General features: G+C 39.0%; 1 protein-coding gene across 2 annotated transcripts in view; it reads left to right on the forward strand.

The window, feature by feature from the left end:
- The window catches only part of unk (RING finger protein unk), a 43773-nt gene extending 21194 nt beyond the window's left edge, over positions 1-22579 (forward strand). The window contains exons 7-14 of one of the 2 annotated variants that reach the window (XM_071680364.1): positions 36-202; positions 2422-2926; positions 5387-5509; positions 7735-7895; positions 8049-8306; positions 13059-13172; positions 17597-17767; positions 20982-22579. In XM_071680364.1, coding sequence (XP_071536465.1) covers positions 36-202; positions 2422-2926; positions 5387-5509; positions 7735-7895; positions 8049-8306; positions 13059-13172; positions 17597-17767; positions 20982-21041 — 1559 coding nt within the window. In that variant the 3' untranslated portion in view covers positions 21042-22579. The remainder of the gene's footprint in view (positions 1-35; positions 203-2421; positions 2927-5386; positions 5510-7734; positions 7896-8048; positions 8307-13058; positions 13173-17596; positions 17768-20981) is intronic. The other variant, XM_071680365.1, reaches the window with a different exon arrangement.
- The last annotated feature ends 2201 nt before the right edge of the window (positions 22580-24780 follow it).

Below are 24780 nucleotides of genomic sequence, written 5' to 3' on the forward strand. Positions count from 1 at the left end.
TTAACCTCTCCAATTAAGCCAGTTTTCTTTTTCAGAGGAAATGACTCAAGTTCGAGAAACAGCTGCAAGTGAAAATTGCACTGGGACAAGTTTAGCTGACATTCTTCAGTCTGCTCTTCCCGTAGACAACCATATCCCACCGTCCTCCTCTTCAGCCCCCACAATTCAGTCTAATTCTTTGCAGGTCTCCAAAGCAAATACCGTAAGTTAAAATGGCCACTACTTGCCCAAGTGTTGGCATTGTTTGCAGACATGGTCTTAGAGTTAGATGTTCTTGATAATTTTTTAATTCACCACCAAAGAAAAAGTTAGATTGAGTCATTTTCAAGGTTATCTCTTTGCAGTTTTGTTTTACCCATTACTGGATCATTTTGTTTTAATTGTATTGACAGGACAGTTGTTAATTGTTCGTCTCACTCTGGTGGGAAATTTAAATTTATCTGTGTTGTTTTAGTTGTGAGAAAGCTTTTGCATACATCAGAAAGTAATCATTGCAAGTACTGTTCAGTTTTGTAGTTGTTTCATCCATCATATGGATGTTTTACCCTTCTTTATACCCTGTAATTGTTTTATTTATATTGGCTTCTCCTTTCATATTTATCAAGAGAAATGGTCCAGGGGAACTTTCTTTACTTGAAGTAGATTTTTTTTTTTTACCAAGTTTCAACACAAGTATTTTTACCATGTTATCAGTTTCATGTACTTTATATGGATGTGAAAGAAATGATTAACATTACAAATCAATGTTGATCAGATGCTTAGACACTTGTGGTCTAAGCAAGTGGTAAATCCATCACATTTTGGTTAAAGTAGTCTTAGCAAGGAATTTCATTATTGATAGCCATCATCCCATAGTCCATCATTACAATTGTAGACCTCTCATTGCATTGGTTGACAAATGCTAGTTAAGATTTCTTTATTTTATTTCTAAATCTGTTAACCTTCAATATATGACAGAGGCTCGTACCCATTGTTCCTACTTACTACTTCCACCTTATGTTTCCAACCACTCCTACCTTCAGCTTCTGTGTACTAAGCCAACAGTTTGCCAAAGGGCAGGGCTTGCTCATAGTGCTTAGCACAGGAAAAGTCTAGAGTTATGAGGAATGAGTTGTATGAGTCAAATGTTGTCAAATGTTATGTATAACAAGGAGAGGCTGTGGGTTTGTAGACAGACTGCCAGCAGTCCACATGTGGGTGAGACAGCAAGAAAAGACAACTACTTTGTTCTGAGTATAATCACTGAAGTGTTGGCTGAGTACCAGCTGTTACCAACCCTCCCAATACCCAGTTGGGTATTACCTGTAATATACCTCTCTGTTCAGTGGGTGCCTACCAACTGCTACCCTTATATGGTAGTCTCCATTGTTACCTAACATTGTGTGCTGCAGGGCCAGACCTTGAAGGTAGAGACATGCACATAGGTCATGAGAATAGTGGCCAAAATCATACATATAGAATAGAGGGCAGCAGCATCTTAGCATATGGAAAGGAAGTTAAAAAGAGGTGATTCCTAAAGAATTGATGAGATGAAAGGTTTTTTATTCCACTCTTGTTAATTGAGAGGTGAAGGATGAGCCACCCCAGATGTGTGAGCAATATTCCATATTTGGGTGAGTAAAACACCTGTATCAGTGAAGAAGTTTCTCACAAGAAATTACACAACATATATAACACTCCCAGCTTTGGGAAGCAGACTCTGTGATGTTGATTATGTGGGCTTTATGGAACAGAGTGAAAATAAAGGTTATGCCCAAATATATTTATGATATTAAAGGGTTGAAATTTGGTGCTTTGAAATTGAATTAAGAGAAACAAATGTTATACTAGACAAAGGTTTGGGGAGAAACTGCGTTTTATCCATATTAACTTTTACAAGGTTATTGCTTCTTAATCACAGAGAATAAGTATGATCAGTATTGGAAAAAGGATGAATATTATGGGGAGGATAGGATCGTTGAAGTATGGAAAATAGTCATCAGCATAAAAGTGAATTGGGTAAGAAGAGAGATCACTCATTGAGAAGGAAGAATATTTGATAGAACCCTGAGGAACATCACTGTTGATAGGATAGGTGAAGAAAGTTGCTTCATTGATGACTCTTGCAATGGAATGGCCAAAGAGGAAACTGTATGTAGGAACTGAGAGAGGTAGTGAAATCAAAGGAAAAGAGTTTAAAAAGCAAAGATTTATGTTCCGTGATACACATGAATATTCCCAAAATTTGCAACAATAGGAGTCAGTATACACCAAGCATCTCCTTCATATCTACATTGCCTCTCCACAGAGTCACTCATAGATACTGCTATGTTTTTTTCTTAGAGATGATTCTCCTCAGGTTCTCTTAATTTCCCTTATAACCTTTAACAGTATTGCATTTCATAGTTATTGTGATTATTACCATAGTTTTGTTATTTTCAGGTCACAAGCCTTAGCAATAATGTAGACTCCACATTTGGTAATGGGATGAGTCACCCTTCAGCACCTTTGGCACCAATTGGCAGTAAACCACGCCACTTCAGTGGAAACACTCTCTTGGGAGGATCCTCAGACCCCCTTGGTCTGAGTGGTAGTTTAGGTGGCAGTGTGAGTGGCCTCAGTATAGGTGGTCTAAACTCATACCACAAAGCCCCAGGCTCAGAACGAGAAGACCGTGAAGCCACATTTAAAAAGCAGTTAGCAGCAATTGACAGTGATCAGACACTAGATCCACAAGAGAAAAACAAACGTAAACAGAGCCTTTTCTTGGCCAACATGATACCTAGCCATCCACCAAATGTTAGCCTGCCCATCACACTACCTGTATCCATGCCAGTCACTCCTTCGCCATCCTTCGTTTCATCTTTACCCTCAAGTTTATCATCAACGGTGTCACCTCTGGCCCCTCCGTTTTACCCCACTAGTGACACGGTTGAATCTGTTGTTGGTAAGTATTGCCATATGTGTTATAGATGTGCATATTTATTGAAATAAGGTAGATATTAGGGATAACCATATTTTGTATAATGAATCCCCAGTCTCTCTCTTTAGCCCTGCCATCATGGCAAAATCTCACCATAGGTACTTGTAGGTAAATACAGAACATGTAAAGAAACTCAGAGTTATTATTTACATATTTGAACAAAACTAGAAAACAATCAGAGATGGGACTCTTTTTAAGGTAGGAAAGAAATGACAAAGTGACCACTAGGGAAATATGCAGGACATTAATTGAACAGCGGATGGAACCATGGAAGCGGAAGTGGATCATAGGGTGGGGGAGGGGGCGAAAATTTTGGGAGCCTTGAAAAATGTGTGGAAGTCGAGAACATTATCTCGGAAAGCAAAAATGGGTATGTTTGAAGGAATAGTGGTTCCAACAATGTTGTATGGTTGCAAGGCGTGGGCTATGGATAGAGTTGTGCGCAGGAGGATGGATGTGCTGGAAATGAGATGTTTGAGGACAATGTGTGGTGTGAGGTGGTTTGATCGAGTAAGTAACGTAAGGGTAAGAGAGATGTGTGGAAATAAAAAGAGCGTGGTTGAGAGAGCAGAAGAGGGTGTTTTGAAATGGTTTGGGCACATGGAGAGAATGAGTGAGGAAAGATTGACCAAGAGGATATATGTGTCGGAGGTGGAGGGAACGAGGAGAAGAGGGAGACCAAATTGGAGGTGGAAAGATGGAGTGAAAAAGATTTTGTGTGATCGGGGCCTGAACATGCAGGAGGGTGTAAGGAGGGCAAGGAATAGAGTGAATTGGAGCGATGTGGTATACAGGGGTTGACGTGCTGTCAGTGGAGTGAATCAAGGCATGTGAAGCGTCTGGGGTAAACCATGGAAAGCTGTGTAGGTATGTATATTTGCGTGTGTGGACGTGTGTATGTACATGTGTATGGGGGGGGGGTTGGGCCATTTCTTTCGTCTGTTTCCTTGCGCTACCTCGCAAACGCGGGAGACAGCGACAAAGTATTAAAAAAAAAAAAAAAAAAAAAAAAATTAATTGAACAGTATAAATCGGCATATAGAACGGAGAAATTTATTTATGATCTGCATAACCATTGTGATGGAAATGCTTTCATAGATATTAGACCATGAAAAGATATAATCAGAGCAGTTGGTCAGCTCGGAGAAAATTCATATTCAGGAATGATTCAATCCCATCCATATTCCTCAAGAAGAGTAAAAACAGCAAAATTTAATTGTATTAACAGGACAGTTGTTAAGTTCATCTCAATCTGGTGGGAAATTCAGATTTATCTTTGTTGTTTTAGTTGTGAGAAAGCTTTCACATACATCAGAAAGTAATCATTGCAAGTACTGTTCAGTTTTGTTGTTGTTTCATCCATCATCTGGATGTTGTACCCTTCTTTAGACTCTGTAATTGTTTTATTTATATTGGCTTCTCCTTTCATATTTATCAAGAGAAATGGTCCAGGGGAACTTTCTTTTCTGGTGATGTTATTATTCAAGCAAAGTTTTAATGAGAGCAGAATTGCAGACATTCACAAATTGGAATATGTAAAACCATTACAGAAGGAGGATCCAACTAATACCTAAACAATACAGACCAGTTAGCGTGACATTCCATGTAATGAAAACGAAGGAATGTTAAAAGGACTTCTATAAGAAATGACTTAAGACCAGCTACATAAATGAAGGCTAACATGAATTAGTACCAGAAAAAGTATGTAAACCCAATTATAAGCACATCACAAGGACACATGAAATTTTGATATGGTATGGAATTAAGGCCAGAGTGTCCAATGAGTTGCCAGAGTGCATGTTTTACCATTTATTTTATCTACACCAAAAAGTTGATTTCTGTTTTTTGTTATGAGTGTAATAAATCTTGTTATAATCAATGTGATTCATTAATTTTTTTCTTCACAGCAGCAAAAATATAAAAGTTTGTAGAGTTACCAGTCAAACACTGTCAAGATCTTGCACGCACTAGCAACACTGCCTTCACTTTGCTTGAAAACCCTTCATGTTGGTCACCTTTCTGTGCTGGAAGAGTCATTGTTCATAAGATTACTCAACATCAAATTAAGACAGATCATCATTTGCATGGTCCTCTAAATCTTGCTAAGAGCTGCTTAGTTACCTGAGGCAGGTTGGTAGATGATAGTTCCCAAGAACATTATCAAGCAAGTATGAAGAATACAAAAAGCAGGGAAGCAAGATATTGGTAATCTTAACTTTGAATGCTCAGGCTTTGTCACCCAAGGGGCAGTGTTGGCATCAGGTTGCCAGTCAGAGTCACTGTGTGTATTTAGTAGTTCCACAACATCCTGTGGCCAAATTTTTTTCATCTCAGAGCCATATACCATTGACCAGTATTGTAATATACAAGGATTTAATTATATTTAGATGTTTAGGAACACTAATTGCTCCTTTTTTTCAACAGGAAGTGCTTTAGAAGATTTAAATCTAGATGAGCCTTTGAACATCGCTGCTTCTTTAGATAGAGAACTAGAAGGAGATAATAATTCTTTAAGTAATTCTATATCAACGGGTTTAGCTAGTTCAGGTAAGAAACACTTTGATGTTTTTGAAAATTAATGGAGTACTCTTAATGAATGCAAGCTTCTATAAGGGATTATGTAAATTGCTAAAATGTAGTAGAAAATTATATTGGGTCAGATATCTGTAATATATGTAGGACTTGATATTTCAAACTCACATATTTTCATTGACACACAAGTATGGAATAGGAGGATGTTTAGAACTGATAGAAGTGGAAGAAGTGTTGATGGATATTTTCTCTCTGATCACTGCTATTCAACTAATTCCTTAGCATGATAAAAAAAAAAGATATACTAAGGTGTTGTGATCAAAAGTTTAAAAATCCTAAGAGTGAGCACATGACCTGGCAGCAGTTAGTTGCATGCTCAGAACAAGCATCATCACCTGAAAGCTTGATCAGTTTCAATCTTAATAGTATCACTGTTTACATGTTCAGTGTGCAGAACACAAGTTTTAAAAGCATTGTACAATGATATCAGACACTGTTTCCATGGTTTTAAAACAGAATTTTAAATAATTTCGTAAAGATGGTTTAGGTTTTTTCTCATATTGTGATTTGTAAAGGACAAACTGAAAAGTCCACTAATTTAGCCTGTCATATATAACTTGGTTTGCAAATGCCATTGAAAGTAACCTGAGTGTTACATAATGTTTTAGATTGATTTTTGTATTTGCATTCTCAGGAGACAATTGAAATTGTAGCACTGTGATATGTTACTAATGAACTAGACAACAGTAACAAATTTTCTGCATTCCTTAACAAATATATGAGAATTATCTGCTAGGCTGGCATTATTATCTCAGCAATAGACCGTTGTGATTTTGTATTATTTCATTGCAGTAAGTTTATCCTTTGTCACTGTCTCAGACATCCTTGCAGTTCTTTCTTTGGTGAGAATATTTTGTTTGTGTTTGATAGTCATAACCGTATTATAACTTTAACTTCTCCTGGTATTACAGTTTGTTTTCTTTTTTCCCAAGTTTCCCATTTTCTTTATTTTACACCAAAGTATATATGAAAGAGTAATGCAGGGTTAGAGAATGTATACTGTCTTTAGTGACTGTGCTGCAGCATTTGACTGAGTTGACATGTAATTCTACTGGAAAAAGGAGCAAAACAGATTGTGAATTAGATTGGAAACATGGACGAAGAAACTTTTATCTGACAAAATTCTTGGCAGTAGCAGTTAAAATTGTCAAATGAAGATAATCAGGAGTTTCTCCAAGAACAGTGTTAGCTGGCTCTTTTCAGAATAATGTGTACAACATAAACAGACATAAAGGTATGTATGTATAATACATAGTTTTGCAGATGACACAATGGTAATCACAGCGTTAAGTATGGTTGGGGACAAAGTAAAGATGCAAGACCTAGATATTGTATACAAATGGGCAAAGGAAAACTGAATGGAAGAGAAATTTGAACTAAGTCATGATAGGTACACCCAGTAAAGGACCAACTGGAAAGAAAATTAGTGAAGACAGAATTATAGACTTGAGAGTTTTGATAAATGAAAAATAAGAACGTAGAAAACACATTGATAGAATAGCATGGTTTTGTCAAATAATGAGTGGATTAATAATGAGAACATTCACCACGATTGATTGACATTGATGTTGAAGCTGTTCAACATTTACATAAAGAGTAGTTTTAATCCTGCTCTGTTATATGGTCTCCATCTTGACAAGGAGAAATTTGCGAGCTAATAAGAATTCAGAAACATTTTACATGTCAGATTGAGGAAGTAGAGCATTTACCAGATATACTTGTGTATAGTTCGAGTTTTGAGACCAAATTTTTATGCCAAAAATTAGATGGTCAACCTGTACATGGGTAATAGTTTCATTATGTTGAAATCCACACATGATGAAAGGATAGGAGCAACTTTTAGCTTTAGACGTGAAAAATATTTACCAGTTACTACTAGTAAAATAGCTTTATACAGCAAGCAAGATAAGCAAGGGGATGAGGTAAGGCAGTCAAGAGAAATGCTGTTCATTAATTTACAAGTCAGGTGGTGAGCACTGCACATTACCCCTGCCACCTTGGCAAACTCTTGTCGTAGGTACTCGTAGGTAGGTAGTTATCAACGATCAAGATATATTGAGTTTAGGGCTGATCTTTCTCATTTTTGGAATTTGAAACCATGTAGTTGAGCTCAGTGTTTGAACTACATTTATTTTGTGGGAAATTTAGTATCACATACTTATAAACATCCTTCCTCCTAGGTTTGCTTGGATCTAGTGCACCAGTAAACATTCCTGGCTCCAGCTTCCAGGAACGATCAGGTGGCATAATCACTAATCCATCACCATCATCTGCTTCATCTCCCGCTTTTCCACATTCATTTCTTCAGTCCTCATTACACCGAGAAAATTCATTGGACCAGGTATTTATAGACTGATGATATGTTGAGTTGTTTTGTGTTTTAGTGATTGAAAATTGCAGTGTCCCTTCGGAAAAGTTTTTGCTTTATTAGAGTGCCATAATCTACTATGTAAAAACAGTTTATACTTATTGCAACTTTTGTTGCAACTTGCAGGGAACAGCAGCATTCTTAGGCACTAACGGTGTAGGCAAAATAACAGGAAGCGGAAGTGGGGTGTTTCCATCAACTAGTGGCACAAGTGGAACTGGACTATTTGACCTAAGTTCCAACATGTCTCCCCACAGTCGTAATCCACTTAGCAACCCCTTGTCCCAGTCCCCCCTAATGACCCCCTTCACAAGTAGCAACAGCTCTAGCACCACCTCGGAGATCCAGAGACTGAGGGAAGAACTAGCCACAAATCGAGCTAAGGTGGGTTGAAGCTATACATTTTTAGCAGACAATATGTAAATTTGTGTTTTTAACTTATCAGGTATACCAGTTATTGTTTCTTTATGAGATTACTTTGAATTTACAGTATGTTGTTTTCCATATTTTTTTGCCATTACCAGAGTTTGTAGTGTAGCACCTGGAACAAAAGGATAGCCATACATGCTCACATCCATTGGCTTGCTGTCATGTATGATTCATTTAAACCAGTTCCCATCCACATACAGGCCCTCTGGATTGTACCACTGAATATTCCCTTGCTCAACCCATTAACAGCCCATCACCCCTTGTATAGCACACCAATCTGTTTTGCTCTATCCCATGATTTCCTTTCACCTTCCTGAATATTCAGGTCTCTACAACTCAAAGCCTCTTCACTCTCTTCGTTATTGGCCTTCCCTTCTTGTTGTGTGCCCTGCATATGACATGTATACATCTTCTTACTCAGTCTTTCTTTACTTATCCTTTCTATGTGACTAGACCATTTCAACAAACCCTGGTCTGCTCTCTCAGTTACACCCAACTCATCACACATTTCTTTCCCATGTCATTCCATACTTGATCAACCCTGCTCACTTTACATATTTACCTCACACATTTCATTTCCAGCTTATTTACCCTCTCTGTTCTTTTGCATTCATGGCCTAAGACTTGCACCCACACAACACCATCAGGACTACTGTACTATGAAACATACCCATCTTTACCCTCTTAGACTATGACATCTTCCATATGCTCTTCATTGCACCAAGGACCTTAATCCTTTCTACCATCTTGTGATTCTCTTCAGCTGCCCTAGTTCTATCCAGTGCCATATCCACTTCCAAGTATATAAAGTACTCTATTCTTTCCAGGCTCTCTTCATTCAAACATATGCAGACCATTCTGTCATACACCCAACTAAACCTTATTACCATACATTTATTCACATGAACTCATAACTTCCATTCATACACTCCTCTAGACTAAGACACCAGTATAGAGCTTTGATTACTTGAAGAGTTTGAAAATTTCATTGTGTTGAAAAAGCATAAGATTGTTTTGTAAACATTATTTTAGATTTAGTTGAGAATAGCGTTCCTAAATCCAAGAACAAAAAGCCACAACCCTCAGTTCCATGATGAAAATAATATTTTTTATTTAAGTGTCACATGATAGTGAGATTGGCATGCAGAAGATTAACCCCTTAACATCTCCAGATGGATATTTGCATGAGCTAAGTAATACCTCTAGATGGATATCTGCTCATTGGGTTTAATGCCTTTAATTGATCCATGATTGCAAAAAGGATGTATATTGAGCCTGGGTGATGCCTGAGATGGCGTTGCACAGTAATTTCTCCAAACATTCAGTCATCTCGCAATGAGAGCTCATTTTCATGAGTTTTCTAGAAAGGAATATTAAGCAGCTTTCAGTGAGATTTAGAAATCTAGGCAGGTGATGGTCTGTCTTCAGATCGTGTAGATAGTAATATTGTGGACTCTCTTCCAGCATTGAAAGCTAACCAAGATGAGGCAGGGAAAAGTTTTCTAGCAAAGTGGAGGCAGTGTTACCAGCACCTGCATGACCTTGACAATGCTGCTGCTTCCTGATGAAGCTGGTTGTTTTACAGCCTTTTATAGTTTTGTTGATATGAAAAGATTTTTAATGAATCACATTGATTTCAACAGATGAAGTTTTGTTTTATGAGATTTGATAAAAAATTTCAATAATCAGTTTTTCAGTGCAAGCAAAATACATGTTAGAATATGTATAGTACTGACTCGGTTGACGATCAGGCTTACTGCCACTCATTTTAGTGCATTGTGCTTAAACATGTATAGAGTTTTTCTGCATTATTAGAGTGAAAGAAGTGGATGAAATGTACTTCTACAGTGATTTTTTTTCTTTATGTGAACATTTTTGAAATTGTAAGAATAAGGAAAACTTATATGGGTAGTTTAAGGGTTGAGGGATAATTATTCTGTGGTTAATAGATTTCTGTAACTGGGTACCTGAAAAAAGATCATGGAAACCAAGACAGCTTCTCAAATAAATTATGTGGAAGTTATCAACTTCAGCATTAACTTTAGAATATTTGCGGAGAATAAAGTTGACTGGAAAGTATTTCCCCTCTTCTTTGTCTTTCTGTAATATTTGAACATTAAAGTAGACAAACCTCTTGCAGTAGCCAATAATCTTGCTGAAAAGTTTCTCATCAGTGTCTTGTGTCAACAGATATATCAACTGATACAGAAAGGAGATTCAAGGGATTAGATGAGAGAGAGAGAGAGAGATTTTCATTTGTCGGTCTCCTTTGATAATGGAAAGGACCATAATGAGTTATCGTGTGAAGGAAATGATACCAGCTTTAATAGACAATTAATCTACTGCTCCAGGGGATGGAGATAAACACAGTAATATTTGAAAACATCTTTAGGGAGACTCCATAGAATTGTTTTAAGATTTGTTTAAGCTATTATGGATGCTTCATGCACACCCATGTAGTGGGAAGATCTCCCTTATTTTTGCCATTCTTAAGCCAGGTAAAGATCCAACCATTGCTACTGGCTACAGACCCCTTGCACTGACTTTGTATATCTACCTATTTGTATTTCTGATGCCCATACTCTTTGGAACTCCCTTAAGGTGGTGGCCACAGCAGAATTTCCATAACTGATGAACTCTAGGCCTGCTTCTTATCCTTTAGGGCTTAGCCCATAACAGGCCACTTGCAGAGTGCAACTGTTGCAGAGTGTTTTCAGGGGCTTATACATAATGTTCCTACCAGCTACTACTGCATAATATTCCAACCTAACTGCTGGTACCTAATGTTTCTACCACATGCTCCTGTCTAATGTTCTTACCTATTACTTCTACCTAATTCTCATGTCTGATGTTCCTACCTATTAGTTTTATCTATTGTTCCTACCATTTTGTCAAAAAGCAGGGCTAGCGCATAGAGCTCATAGTTGGAAAATCTAGAGTCACAAAGAATAAGTTATGTGAGTTAAGTATTATCATATGTAATGGATGACAAGGAGAGATTGTATGTTTGTGGACAGAATGCCTGTAGTCCAAGTGTAGGCAAGGCAGAAAGAAAAACAACTGCCTGGGTCATACGAATGCAAGTTGACAACCACTGAAGTGCTGGCTCATGATGGAGTTGTCACAAACCCTTGTATACCCAGGCGGATAGAACCAGTAATATACATCCATAGATGGTGAGCAGTTACAGCATCAGCTATGGCAGTGGTGATTTTTTCTTTCCCTAATGGGTTTAACCATGCTTTCAGTCAAATACATGTGGGGTATTGTCTTTCCTGTACTTTTTGTTCTTCTCTTCTAGGTCCATAAAACTTGGAATTGGTCATTTGTTAGTGTAAGAATAAATCTTGTAAGATAGAACATTAAGGGTGCTGAATAGCCTTAGATGCTCCAGTGCTTGGCTTATAAGCCAAAATTTTATATTCCAATCCAATCCATGGTTGGTGGCTGCCTGCCAGCTACTACCTACTTTGTTTTTTAGACTATCAGGAAAAATTGTGATAATATATTGCCTTGTTACCTTGAAAGAAATAATCATATTACTTCATTTTAATATGGCTTTGGAAAGTTTTAGTCTACCACAGACCCAGATCAGGTCCATGGCATGAATATCAAGTAATCAGTAAGAAAGTGTAGTTGGCTTTTCGTTACATCATCATGAGAAATAAGAAACAAACATAGGACAACCACAGAAACATTTAAAAGAAAGTTTGTTATATGATTGAAATCAGTCCCAGTTGGTTCCAGCATTGATAGTCTGTTTGTGAATGTGGCAGCAGAGAGGAATAATAATACACATCAGGCAAGATGCACAGTGAATACTATATAGTAACCCTGCCAACCTTGCAAAATCTCAGGTTTTTATGTATGCTTTCTCTCATGTATGTCTGATATGTTAGGGGGTAAACCAAAAACGAGGTGTAAGTATGGAGTGAAAGAGGCTTTGGAGTATTGAAGTCAGAACATTCTAGAGTGTGAGAGGTATGCATGGGCTAGAAAGAATTGTATCAGTTTGGTATGGGTGAGATGAGATTCTTTCAGAGAGTTGAACCAGGACATATGAAATGCTCAAGATAAACTTTGGAATGGTCTGTTGGGCTTGGCTGTGGATTGTAGACTTTGTTTTTAGTTCATTATGCAAGACAACTAGACAGTAAATTTCTGAAAGAAATGTTCCCTTTGTCTGTTACAAGTGTTACCTTGCTAATGTAGGAGAAACAGACGTGTATAAGATGCACATTTCCTACAGCAGGCTTTTAAGAAGTAAATTTGTGAAGTTCATTTTGTAATGAATACAGTTTCTCCCTGCATGCTGTCTTTAAATGAAGGAAAATTTTCAATAGATAGGGTATGTAAATTACCCCTAACAGTAGTCTTCCTAAACGTTAAGGAGAGTTTATCTTACGAATCATTCTTATATAGTGATCCTTTTCCCACACTACAGCAAGCAGGCTGGTCTTTATACGAATGATGATCCCATACATTCCAGTTATAGCAACATTCTTCTATTGATGTGCTTCCTCCATTGTGTCTTATAGCTTTCATCTTTATCAACTGTCTTTCCATCACAAAATCTTTTACTTTCTTGGAATCATTGTTTCCACCTGTACAGTGCTACATCAGTGTCCCAATCCCTAACATTAGTAGACAAAAATTCGCATGTCTCGAATACCACATCCAGTCCTGTTAACATTAAACATTTTGTAGCTAGCGTCATGGGAAGAGGGTATTGCTCAGGCACGGACGGCATGTGAGGCATGGAGAAGAGAGGCCGACGACGCCAACAGGAAGTATAAGATGGCTGAACAAACCAAAGAGGAGGTATGGGAGATCCTGCTCATGTGTACTGTTATTTATTTTTATAATAAACAGATCAAAGTCCATTTGTATAAAAATTTGGACTTGCCTGTTGAAAGGGGCTTTCCCTAACTTTTGACTGAAGAAGCATGGTTAAAATGCAAAGAGGCGTAAAGTTTGCAACAAGGGTATATATCTCTTAAATGAGTCTGAATGCATGATCCTCTTGAAATCCTGTTTTCTGGGCTTGAAATTATGCATTCTAAGCATGAAAAATGAATGCTGTTGCTTGTCTTTACAGATTTGTAATTGATGTTACCTACAAATTTGGACTGCCCCAAAACATGATTAAAACTGTCAGTATGGCTGGCAGGCAGCTTTTTGAGAAAACCCTGAATGAAGGTTCAGATAATGCCCTCTTTAATGTCTCCTACCTCTGATTGGGCTGCATATCTCTTAGGTGATAGGCATATATCCTGTCCCAAAACCTGACTTAATCTGACCAGCTCTGCAAATATTGTGTACATAACACTTCATCTTTCTCCCCAGCTTGTTGAATGAATTTATCTTTAGACTTCCCTATGTACTCATTGCACGAGGTTTCATCTTTAAAACCGAGCATGTATTATGAATACAGCTTTATTTTCTTGGGAACTTTGTGTTTTGTTGTAATGGAGAGGTCTGAAAGCATGATGCTGGTTATTGAATGTGTATTATTGGCAGCAGAAATACTCATATTCCCCCATAAGAATACAGCAACGCCTTCATATTTTTATTTTTGAAAGTCCTGTATCTACAAAAATTATAGTACTCAGAAAATTGACATTGGGTTTGAAAGTTCATGTTCATAGCAGTTTGTCTGATATATAGGAAAAGCTGCCAGGTGGGTTCAGTTTTGCCCATGATAGTTCCCATTCTTTAATAAGGCTGGACAAATCCAAAGTTTTATGAATATGAAGAAAAACAAATAATTCTAGTAACAAAGATCTATGGACTCCCTCAAGAGATCATTGAATTTTGTAAGAATAACCTCATGACTAGCTATAACATAATTGAGTTTTGTGCTACCTTTAGAAATACACAATAGTACTTTACTTGAAAAACTTTATTTAACCTTGCTTAGAAAAAATATGATTGTTTGGAAAGCATAATAGTACGTGAAATTCTCATGATTCAGTTACTGTACATGCAAAGCATATGTTGATGAAAAAAACCCTTAATATCCATGGTTGTTGATGGTGGGGAAAAATTTAGAGGCTCAGAACAACTAAGGTTTTGGCACTTTGCTCTTATTTGTTACAGAAGCTTATAGTATTTTGCTTGATAAACATGTTACTGCATGAGCTGTTATGGGTTTAGGTCCTTTTTCTTGCATCACAATTTGGTAAAGAAAAATCTTTACAGTCGTATTTTTTCTGGACATTAATTGCCATTTTCTTTCCAGGCAGATGAATTCCTTCTAGTTTACAAATTAAGAATGGCAGACACTTCAGTAGTGTTTTAGAAGATTGATTATTAAATGGAAATGTAACATTTAAGTTGTGCAGGAACTCTCTAAAGCTTGGGTTTTTAAATGTACATGCAACTCTGTTGCAGGAGCTGACCGTGAAATTTTAGGTGATGTATAACCTTTGTAGATGAAATATTGCTCTTTTTTTTTTCAGTTTTCAGTTTTACCCACATCAGTCTAGAATTTACTTTCATACACTCTTGTCACACACTCCCACAACTCCTGCTTCAGAAGTAGTGTTACTCCTTCTTTAGCTCTTGTCCTCTCTCCATCCACTGACTTTACTTCCAAGACTTTTCCAAACCATTCTTCCCCTTTATCCTTGAGCTTCGTTTCACTCAGAGCCAGAACATCCAGATTTCTTTCCTCAAACATTTTACCTATCTCTCCATTCTTTTCGTCTTTGTTACATCCACACATATTTAGACTCCCCAGTCTGATCCTTTGAGGAGGAAGGATGAGCACTCCCCTCTTGACTCCTTCTGTTTCCCCCTTTAGGAATTAAGTAAAAGTAGGGGAGGGTGTCCAGCCCCCCACTCCCGCCTCATTTAGATTTAGTTGCATTTTATGATACACGGGGAATACATGGGAAGTATTCTTTCTCCCGTATCCCTAGGGATGTGCTTCTGTTTATATATGTACATAATTCATACTTGTTGCCTTTATTCATTCCTGTCGCCACCCTGCCACACATGAAATGACAACCCCTTCCCCCGCACGTGCATGAGATAGCGCTAGGAAAAGACAACAAAGGCCACATTCGTTCACACTCTGTCTCTAGCTGTCATGTATAATGCCCCGAAACCACAGCTCCCATTCCACATCCAGGCCCCACAAAACTTTCCATGGTTTACCTCAGACGCTTCACATGCCCTGGTTCAATCCATTGACAGCATGTTGACCCCAGTATACCACTTCGTTCCAATTCACTCCATTCCTTGCACTCCTTTCACCCTCCTGCATGTTCAGGCCCTGATTGCTCAAAATCTTTTTCACTCCATCCTTCCACCTCCAGTTTGGTCTCCCACTTCTTTTTGTTCCCTTCACTTCTGAAACATATATCCTCTTTATCAATCTTTCCTCACTCATTCTCTCCATTTGACCAAACCATTTCAATACGCCCTCTTCTGCTCTTTCAGCCACACTCTTTTTTATTACCACACATCTTTCTTACCCTTTCATTACTTACTCGATTGAGCCACCTCACACCACGTATTGTCCTTAAACTTCTCATTTCCAACACATCCACCCTCCTCCACACAACCCTATCTATAGCCCACGCCTCACAACCATATAACATTGTTGGAACCACTATTCCTTCAAACATAACCATTTTTGCTTTCCGAGATAATGTTCTCGCCTTCCACACATTCTTCTACGCTCCCAGAACCTTTGCCCCCTCCTCTACCCTGTGACTCACTTCCGCTTCCATGGTTCCATCTGCTGCCAAATCCACTTTCAGATACCTAAAACACTTCGCTTCCTCCAGTTTTTCCATTCAAACTTACCTCCCAACTGACTTGTCCTTCAACCCTACTGTACCTAATAACCTTACTCTTATTCACATTTACTCTCAGCTTTCTTCTTTCGCACACTTTACCAAACATTTTCTCCAGTGAAACTTACTTCCCAACTAACTTGTCCCTCAGTACTGCAGAATCTAATACTTTGCTTTCATTAACATTTACTCTCAACTTTCTCCTTTCACACATTTTTCCAGACTCAGTCACCAATTTCTGCAGATTCTCTTTCAAAGCAGCCACTGGTGCTGCATTATCAGCAAACAACAAACAGCAAACAACACACTTTATGTTCTTAAGACCCTCCACAAAGCATCTCTATCAACCCTGTCATATGCCTTCTCTAGATCCATAAATGCCACATACAAATCCATCTGTTTTTCTCAGTATTTCTCACACATTCTTCAAAGGAAACACCTGATCCACACTCTCTCTACCTCCTCTGTAACAACACTGCTCCTCCCCAGTCTGTTGCTTTGTACATGCCTTCACCCTCTCAGTCGGTACCCTCCCATGCAACTTAACAGGTGTACTCAAAACTAAGTAATACCTCAGTAGTTTGAACATCCACCAATATCCCCTTTGCCTTTGTACAATGGCCAATCTTCAGACACTTCAGCATGATCCAATCATACATTCATTGTCTTAACCAATAATTACCAACACACTCACCCCCTTTCTTAATAAATTCATCTGCAGAACCATCCACTCTGGCCACCTTACCAAATTTCATCATCTGCAAGGTTTTCACTACCTCTTCTCTCTTCACCAAACCACTCTCCTCGGTTGCACCATGCCATCTCAGCTAACACAAAGGGGAAAAAAATTCCAGGTGCTACTTAAGGTTTTCACATATGTTTTCAGAAAAATGTAGGTAGTCATTAGTTCATGCATTTGGTAAGAGCATTTTGAAAAGAAATTTGTGAAAAAATATGTAAGTGATGAAATTTTTTGTATCACTCTCTAAATAAAAATGTATGTTTTCAACTGTGAAGCAGTAGACTGCTCACCTCCCAGAACTGGAAATCTCAAATTTTACTTTGGCAACTCCCTGTCCCCTCTTTGCTTTCCACCCTGCTGCCATCCCTCAGATTACCACCCTTTATCTCATCATATTGCATCAACAAGGTTAATATGTTTTTTATCGTCATTTCTGTTTACTGATGGTACTAAGTATTTTGTTTTCATGAGTAATACATATGGAAAACAGTGAATGGCAAGTGGGAATTATAGGCACCCAAAACAAATGAGATCATTTTGTTGGAAGTATGATCACTAGGTTTGTTGAAAAACAAATACTAGTTAATGTGCGTTGATGGGTACAGTACTTGAGTTTTTGAAATAGTAATGGTAAGTTTTGATTGAATGATATTTTAAGGTTTTTCACTATCACAGGCTGAAAATCTTGCCTTTTGCAGTTTGTGGGCAAGATTGCAGCTCAGCAAAAAGAGATGGAAGAGTTAAGGGCAGGACGACTTGGTCCATATGTACAGGCCCTCCACCCTCATGCTGATCTTGAGAAACTGCCATTACATACACTCAAAGCTCTGCAATCTCAACTTCGGCAAGACTTAGACTCTATAGAAAAAGTAGGTACATGATGGAAGTTGTGAAGACCCAATATTTTACGTAGGGTATCATGTTGTCAAAACAACTTGAAGCCCTTTTTTGCTGATAGAAAGATGTTAATTATGAAATTTTCTGATGTGAGTACTTTTTAATATGGGGAAGAGGTAACTGAAGGAAATTTGAATCATACAACCTCAGGGCCCCTCTTATTAGGCTCCCTTAGCAGCTGGGACCATATTTCATGAAATATAGTGATGGGCTTTTAAGCATTGTAAGTGCAGCATAGTTGTAGGTGCTTGGCATCTTCCATGTGGAAGTTGCATTTTGAGCATCACAGAGGGTACTGTGACATTAAATTGATGTTAGTAATGCTGAAGAGTGGGTGGTGGTCATAATGCAGATGAGAAAGTGTGCTTGTGATTGCTTGAAGAGTTTAGTTCTAGATGGATGTATGTCTGGTGGAATGGATTGTGGAAATGCTTGTTTGGTGTTTTTCAGGTCATTTTTTGACAGATTCCTTTTTTCAGTGTGGTCTTTGCTAAAGATGAGAGGATGACAAGCTTGTTGTTTTTGCTTAAAAGTTGAAAATGGTTTTATTTGAAGTGACTTAGATGGAAGGGGTCAGTGCTGTTCCAGAAAAATGGTTTCTCATTTGAATCTACTACCAGTGCTGTGTCATCACTTCCTAGCCACACTCTCAGACACAACAAAGAAAGACCCATCCACTCATATACACACATATATATACATACATGGCCATATACATACATATACTTTACATGTCAACATACATGCCCTTATACATACATATACATACCAATATATACATACATATATACACATGTATACATTCACACTAGCTTTCCTTTATCCATTCCCAGTGCAACCCTGCCTCACAGGAAATAGCATCGCCAACCCCTGGAAATTAAACAGCCGTGGTGACATCATACACTGCTACTGCAGACCCACCTTCACTTAAAATCATTCACCCTCCTCATGAACAACTTATTCTGTCGTGTGCTTTCCTCAGGTCCTAGAAATACCATTTACAAACCCTTCTGTTACTCTTAAGTATTTCTCAAACTCATTCTTAAGCCACACACCCTCTACTACTACTAGAACCACATTCCTCCCCAACCTGTTGCTCAGTACGTGCCCTCACCCTCTCAGCTGCCACTCTCCCATACAATTTACCAGGCTCACTCAACAAACTTATACATCTGTCAGTTGACCACTTACTTTTGTTCTCCATGCCTTTATACATTGGCACTGCAAGTGTGTATTATGGCATACTTATCCTATTGATAATACTCTCCCCAATCATCCTCTTTATATATCCAAACCACTTCAGCACACCCTTTTCAGTTTTCTCATATTCTGCTTACTGTCACACACTTTTCTTACTGTATCATTTCTTGTTCAGTCAACCCACCTTGCACCATGTAGTCTTGACAAAATATATCTGATGTTTCCTGTTTAAAATAAGGCTTTCATGGATTGCTTTTATTTGCATAGCAAATCCTTTTACTGGCTTATAGATGGGATGTTTATCTAGCAACATGTTGTAGTTTTAGAAGGTGGCTAGCATTATTTCCCATCTCATTTACCCCATGTTATTGAGAGCAGAGGGATGCAAAATTTGCTTGCCATCCTTGTAATTAGTGTTGCTTTCACCATTTTAGTTATGGGTAATGTTTTTCCCCGTACCAGTAACTAACCATGGGTCTTAAAAGTTGTCCTGTAAAGAAAAGTCCCTTTTTCTCGCCTGAAAACAAGATGTCTTCATCTCTATCAGAAATTCTTGACAATATTCCTCTTGCCTTTGACAGTTCTGTAATTCCATCTCTTGAGTCTTTGAACATACTTGGTATGACTTTGACATTCACTCTGTTTTGGAAACTCCACATTACTGAAATAGCTTAGTCTACTTATAAGAAACTGGGAGTCCTGTTTATATGTCAGAATTTCTTTTCTTCCAAGCAGTTTCTCTGTTTATAAAAAGGATTGATCCGTCCTTGTATAGAGTGCTGCTGTCTCACCTGGGGTGGCTATATATCTGCATCCTTCCTTGACAGAGTTTAAAGTAGTTTGACTTATAAACTCTCCCAGGCAGACTATTCTGGGCTATATGATATAGGCTCAGTTTCCCTCTTCTATAGGTATTACTTTGGTTTTTGATTCAGAGAGCTGGTTGCTTGTGTCACATGATTACCATGTTGCCACTGGCAAGTCAAGGGTGGGGCATTTTGATCACTTTTCCTTTCCTTACACCTGGGACATTTTGATAAGTTTTCCTTTCCCTACACCTCAAGGCTTTGGAACTCTCAATCCTCCGATGTCTTTCCCTATAACTATGACCCAGCTCAAAATTAAGGCCCGACTTTGATGGGGACTTTTGTCCGTGAATGGAGCCTTCAACATAAAAAAGAGTAAATAATATTTGTATTGTATGGGGAGGGAGTTTTACACATGTAGGATTCTGTCTCGAACATTCTTTAGTACCAATCAGCCTCATCAATGAATGTATGCATTGTACTTTAACCATGTCCTTAGTCATTTTGCTCCATTTTATGATATAAAAGTAATTTCTTTACATTCTTCTTAACAAGTTTCTTACATAATTTCGTGGCATATCCTGAGGTTGCTCTGTCCTAACCATCTTTTGAAGAACTTTTTACTGTCTACCCTTCTGTCATCCACAGTGGTTAGATTTAAAGTCCACCATCCAGACACTGTTTTGGGTTACCTTCTGATTTATGCGCTCCCTGAATAGATAAGCCTGGTCGACCTAGGGAGATGAGTAAGGTGACCGATGTCCTGATAGGGATGAGTTTTTGAGTACCTCATTATCTGCAGAACATTATGTGGTTTCCCCTGAATGCTCCATATACCATGTTGCAACCCATTGACCCCTCATGCTCAAGACACTTTATCCATGCAAAAGACATTGAACAATTAGTCAGCTGCCCTGTGCTCACCCTATCTGAGCATTGCATTAACCCTGTAGATGGGATATCTGTGGTAAGATAAGTAAGTATGTATGTGTGTGTGTGTGTGTGTGTGTGTTTCAGTGTGTTCAAGGTTTAGGTAACAGGGAGGGTTGTGTGTTCATGGTCAAGTATATAACAAGGTGCTCTTACTTATATGTGATACTGGGAAAGTAGTTATTAGCTCATCATGCATTGTGTTGACATGTGAATTTCTTTGTCCACTAATTTTTTTTTTTTTTTTCAGGTAATAAGTAGTTATGGAGCAAAGAATGAGCAGTGGTCAGTTTCAGCACCCACATGGTAAGACTCTTTTGTCAGAGTCGTTTAGGTACAATTAAGCTGTGAGACTCTTGGAAGTGTTGTCATCACTGCTGCTGTTGCTCTCCGCTGGCTCGTCTTGTTACACTTTGTAGAAGTATTGTTTATAGGCTATTTTTGCACATTGATGATGTCAGTTTATAATTTATTGTCAGCATCTTTACCACAAGAAAAAAGTGTGAAGTATGCATAAACGTCCTGGTTAAAAGCCAGTCATGATTTGATCACACAAAGTTTTAAACTCTTGTTACCTGACATGCCCCTCCTCACCTTCTCTGCTCTTTCACTCTTCCATCTTTTTATCCTGCAACTCCATATCACCTGCCTTATCACCTTAACCTCACGTGTCAACCTTTATCTTGCATCATTGCCCATCAGCAGGTTTAAACTCTTATGAAATATTAATAGCAGAGGACACAGACATCTCATTTTCAAGAAGCAGATGTAATTGTATTTCATTGAGCCTGATATTAGATCAGTAAATTAGGGAATGTTTAGAACAGTGAATTTTTCCTTGAAGTTGCTGAAATAGCAGAAATGACAGTAATATCACAGACAGTAGTGGAAAGAAGGAAAATTTGCTTCCACTTGTGATTCGTAGGTCACACATCTGGTTAAATGGCTGAAGCCACTTAACTTTTCTTGATTGGTCATTCAGTTTCTAATGCTCTGTTTTAAGACATTTTGACCAGGTGCAACACCACGCCTCTTTCCCAGCTATCTTGCTTTTTCTGGATACTGTTTATCAACCTAAGCTTTTATTACATTGTCATCACCCCAAATGAGATTCCAAAGGTAATATTTACAAGCAAGCAAATAGCTGGTGCAAAGAAAACAACTTAGTATTGTCACAGTGGATGTCAGTTGCTCATAAAGAAAAAAAATCTGCTTAAATGTTGCACCCTTCATTCATAAACCACCTGTTCACATTTGGTTATGAGACAGAACCCCAAGCTCTCATCCAGGTTACAAGTACTTCATCTTTTATCCTGGGTTTAAAGCCAGAGTAACTGTTTCACCAGTTTATGACATCTTACTGGACCTTTACCTTACAGTGAAAACCTTCTTTTCAACCCTCTAACATAACCTCTCTTGCTCCATCTCTACTCCTTCCCCAACAGTTCCTTTTCTCTTTCTTATTATCATCCTGTCTTCTAACCCTTTCCAAAACTCCCAACCCTCTTTCCACAAGTATCCATCCACCCACTAATGCCTTACCTTGCAATATTGTCATCTGCCTTTGCCAGTACCACCATAAACACCCTTTACTATAGCCTCCTTGATTAATTTCTCTCATCACCTGAAACTCTTTACCCTCACTCCTTCCAGCATTTCTCAGAGTTCCAACAGCACTTTCTTCCTTAATATTCTCTACTGCCCTTTTCATATACAGCCTCTGACTTACTTTCTTCCTTAATATTCTCTAATGCCCTTTTCATATACGGCCTCTGACTTCACCTCTTCTCCCTCGACAACCTTTCTTTACTCACTCAAATAATGACTTCCTTTTTTGCCCACCTCTTCTCCCTCGACAACCTTTCTTTACTCACTCAAATAATGACTTCCTTTTTTGCCAGCATCAGCATTTCGACCTCTCTTTTCCTTCATCATCACTTACTTAAACCTACAAAAACATCCCTATCTCCTCACACTCACCAGCACCCATATCACCTCACACAGTTCACCCCTTCTTCTTCACACTTATTAACACCCTTTCCAACTCATGCTTAGTAACACCCCTACCTCCTCATACTCAGAAAACCACCCTGCCTTCCCAGCCTCCTCACTTCCACTCACACACCTGTCTCCTCACTCCCATTCACATCCCTATCTCCTCATACCCACCTGCATCCCTACTTCCTCATACCCACCTGCATCTCTACTTCCTCATACCCACCAGCATGTGTGTGCATCCTCACACCCACCAGCATCGCTGCCTCCTCACACCCACCAGAATCCCTGTCTCCTCATACCCACCAGCTTCCCAACCTCCTCACACTCACCAGCATCTCTGCCTCCTTACATCCACCAGCATCCATATCTCCTCACTACCAGCATCCCTGCCTCCTTACACCACCTGCATCCCTATCTCTTCACATCCACCAGCATCTCTGCCTCCTTACACCCACCAGCATCCCTACCTCTTTACACCCACCCACATCTCAGCCTCCTCGCACCCTCCAGAATCACTACCTTCTCACACCCACCAGCATCCCCACCTTTTCACTCAAACCATCCCTGTCTCCTCAAGCCTAGCTGCATTCCAAGCCTCCTCACAGCTACCAGAATCTCTGCCTCCTCACACACACCAGCATCCATACCTCCCCACACCCATCCCTGTCCTCTCACATCCACCGACATCCTTGTCTTCTCCCACCCACCTGCATCCAAGCCTCCTCAAACCCACCAACATCCCTGCTGTATCACACCCACCAGCATCCCTACCTCCTCACACCTAGTAGCAGGCATCCGTGCCACATCATGACCACCAGTATCCATACCTCCTCACACTCACCAGCATCCCTTTTTCCTCATGTCCACTAACGCCCCAGCTTCCTTACCCTCACCAGCATCCCTCCCTCCTCCCTTCCACCAGCAACCCTACCTCCTGACACTCATCAGCAACCCTACTTCCTCATACTCACCAGCATTCTCACCTCCTTGCACCCACCAACATCCTTAACTCCACAAATCCACTAATATCTTACCTCTTCACACCCACTAGCACCCCTGCCTCCCACCCTCCACCAGCTTCCTTATCAGCATCCCTACCTCTTTACTATCTATTTATCAATATTTGATGCCCATTCCCTCTTAGGACACCAGTCAAGAGGGTGGCCACAGCAAAAGTCCCCACTTATCCCTGTCTTTATGTGTCTCCCTTGTGTGCACAGTCCATGCATTCTGCCCTCGTTTCTCTCCCTCCAGTACTTGTTTCTTCCCTACGCCTCACACTTCCTTCTCCTATCCCCAAATGAACTACCTCTCTCCTTAGCATCCTGTTATCTCATCTTACCCTCAATTTCTGTCACTTTCCAATATTTTTTGCTGCATGATAAACTGAAAACCTTCAGATATGTCTGCATGTACTTCATTATGGGCCTGTATGAAGATTCTTACTTGTCTGCATGAGATATGATTTTAAAGCACCAGTAGGAATGCTAATGGAACTGTAGAGGTGGATCGTCAGGATACAGCAGTACCTTGTACATTCAGTCTTCTTGTTCAGATCGTCTGAATGGCTCGTATTTATAAAGCAGTGACTTGTAAAACCACAACCACTCAAGGGATAGTGTGATACGTCTTTAAAAGTACAGTTAGTATCCTAAGAAATGTTATCAGTCAGTTTTTTGGGGTATTTACTCAGGCCTCAGTGATAGTTGTATTTCAGACCAGTTGAGTGTCAATCCTGTGAGAAGCTGACTAGGAAGTGGGCCCATACCTCCAGCTGTCATATTTGACAGATGTAACTTGTACTTTGTAGTATATTCCTTGTTAGATAAAGAACTGTCGTTGTGTCAGCTTGTCCAGCGAGTGATTCTCACCAGTATTTGTAGAATTTGTTGTATAAATGCGAATTGGAGAGTAGTTGAAATGCCGTGTGATTGATACTTTTAGAAATTATTTTATATATGCTTGCAGCTACTATCTGGACTTGACAGCTGCTTCCTGCTGCCTGAGTTGGCACCTTCCACCTCCAAGGTATTCAGATGACTGATTCAGTA

Source organism: Panulirus ornatus, chromosome 31 (genome assembly GCF_036320965.1).
Source record: "Panulirus ornatus isolate Po-2019 chromosome 31, ASM3632096v1, whole genome shotgun sequence".
Classification (NCBI taxonomy): Eukaryota; Metazoa; Arthropoda; class Malacostraca; order Decapoda; family Palinuridae; genus Panulirus; species Panulirus ornatus.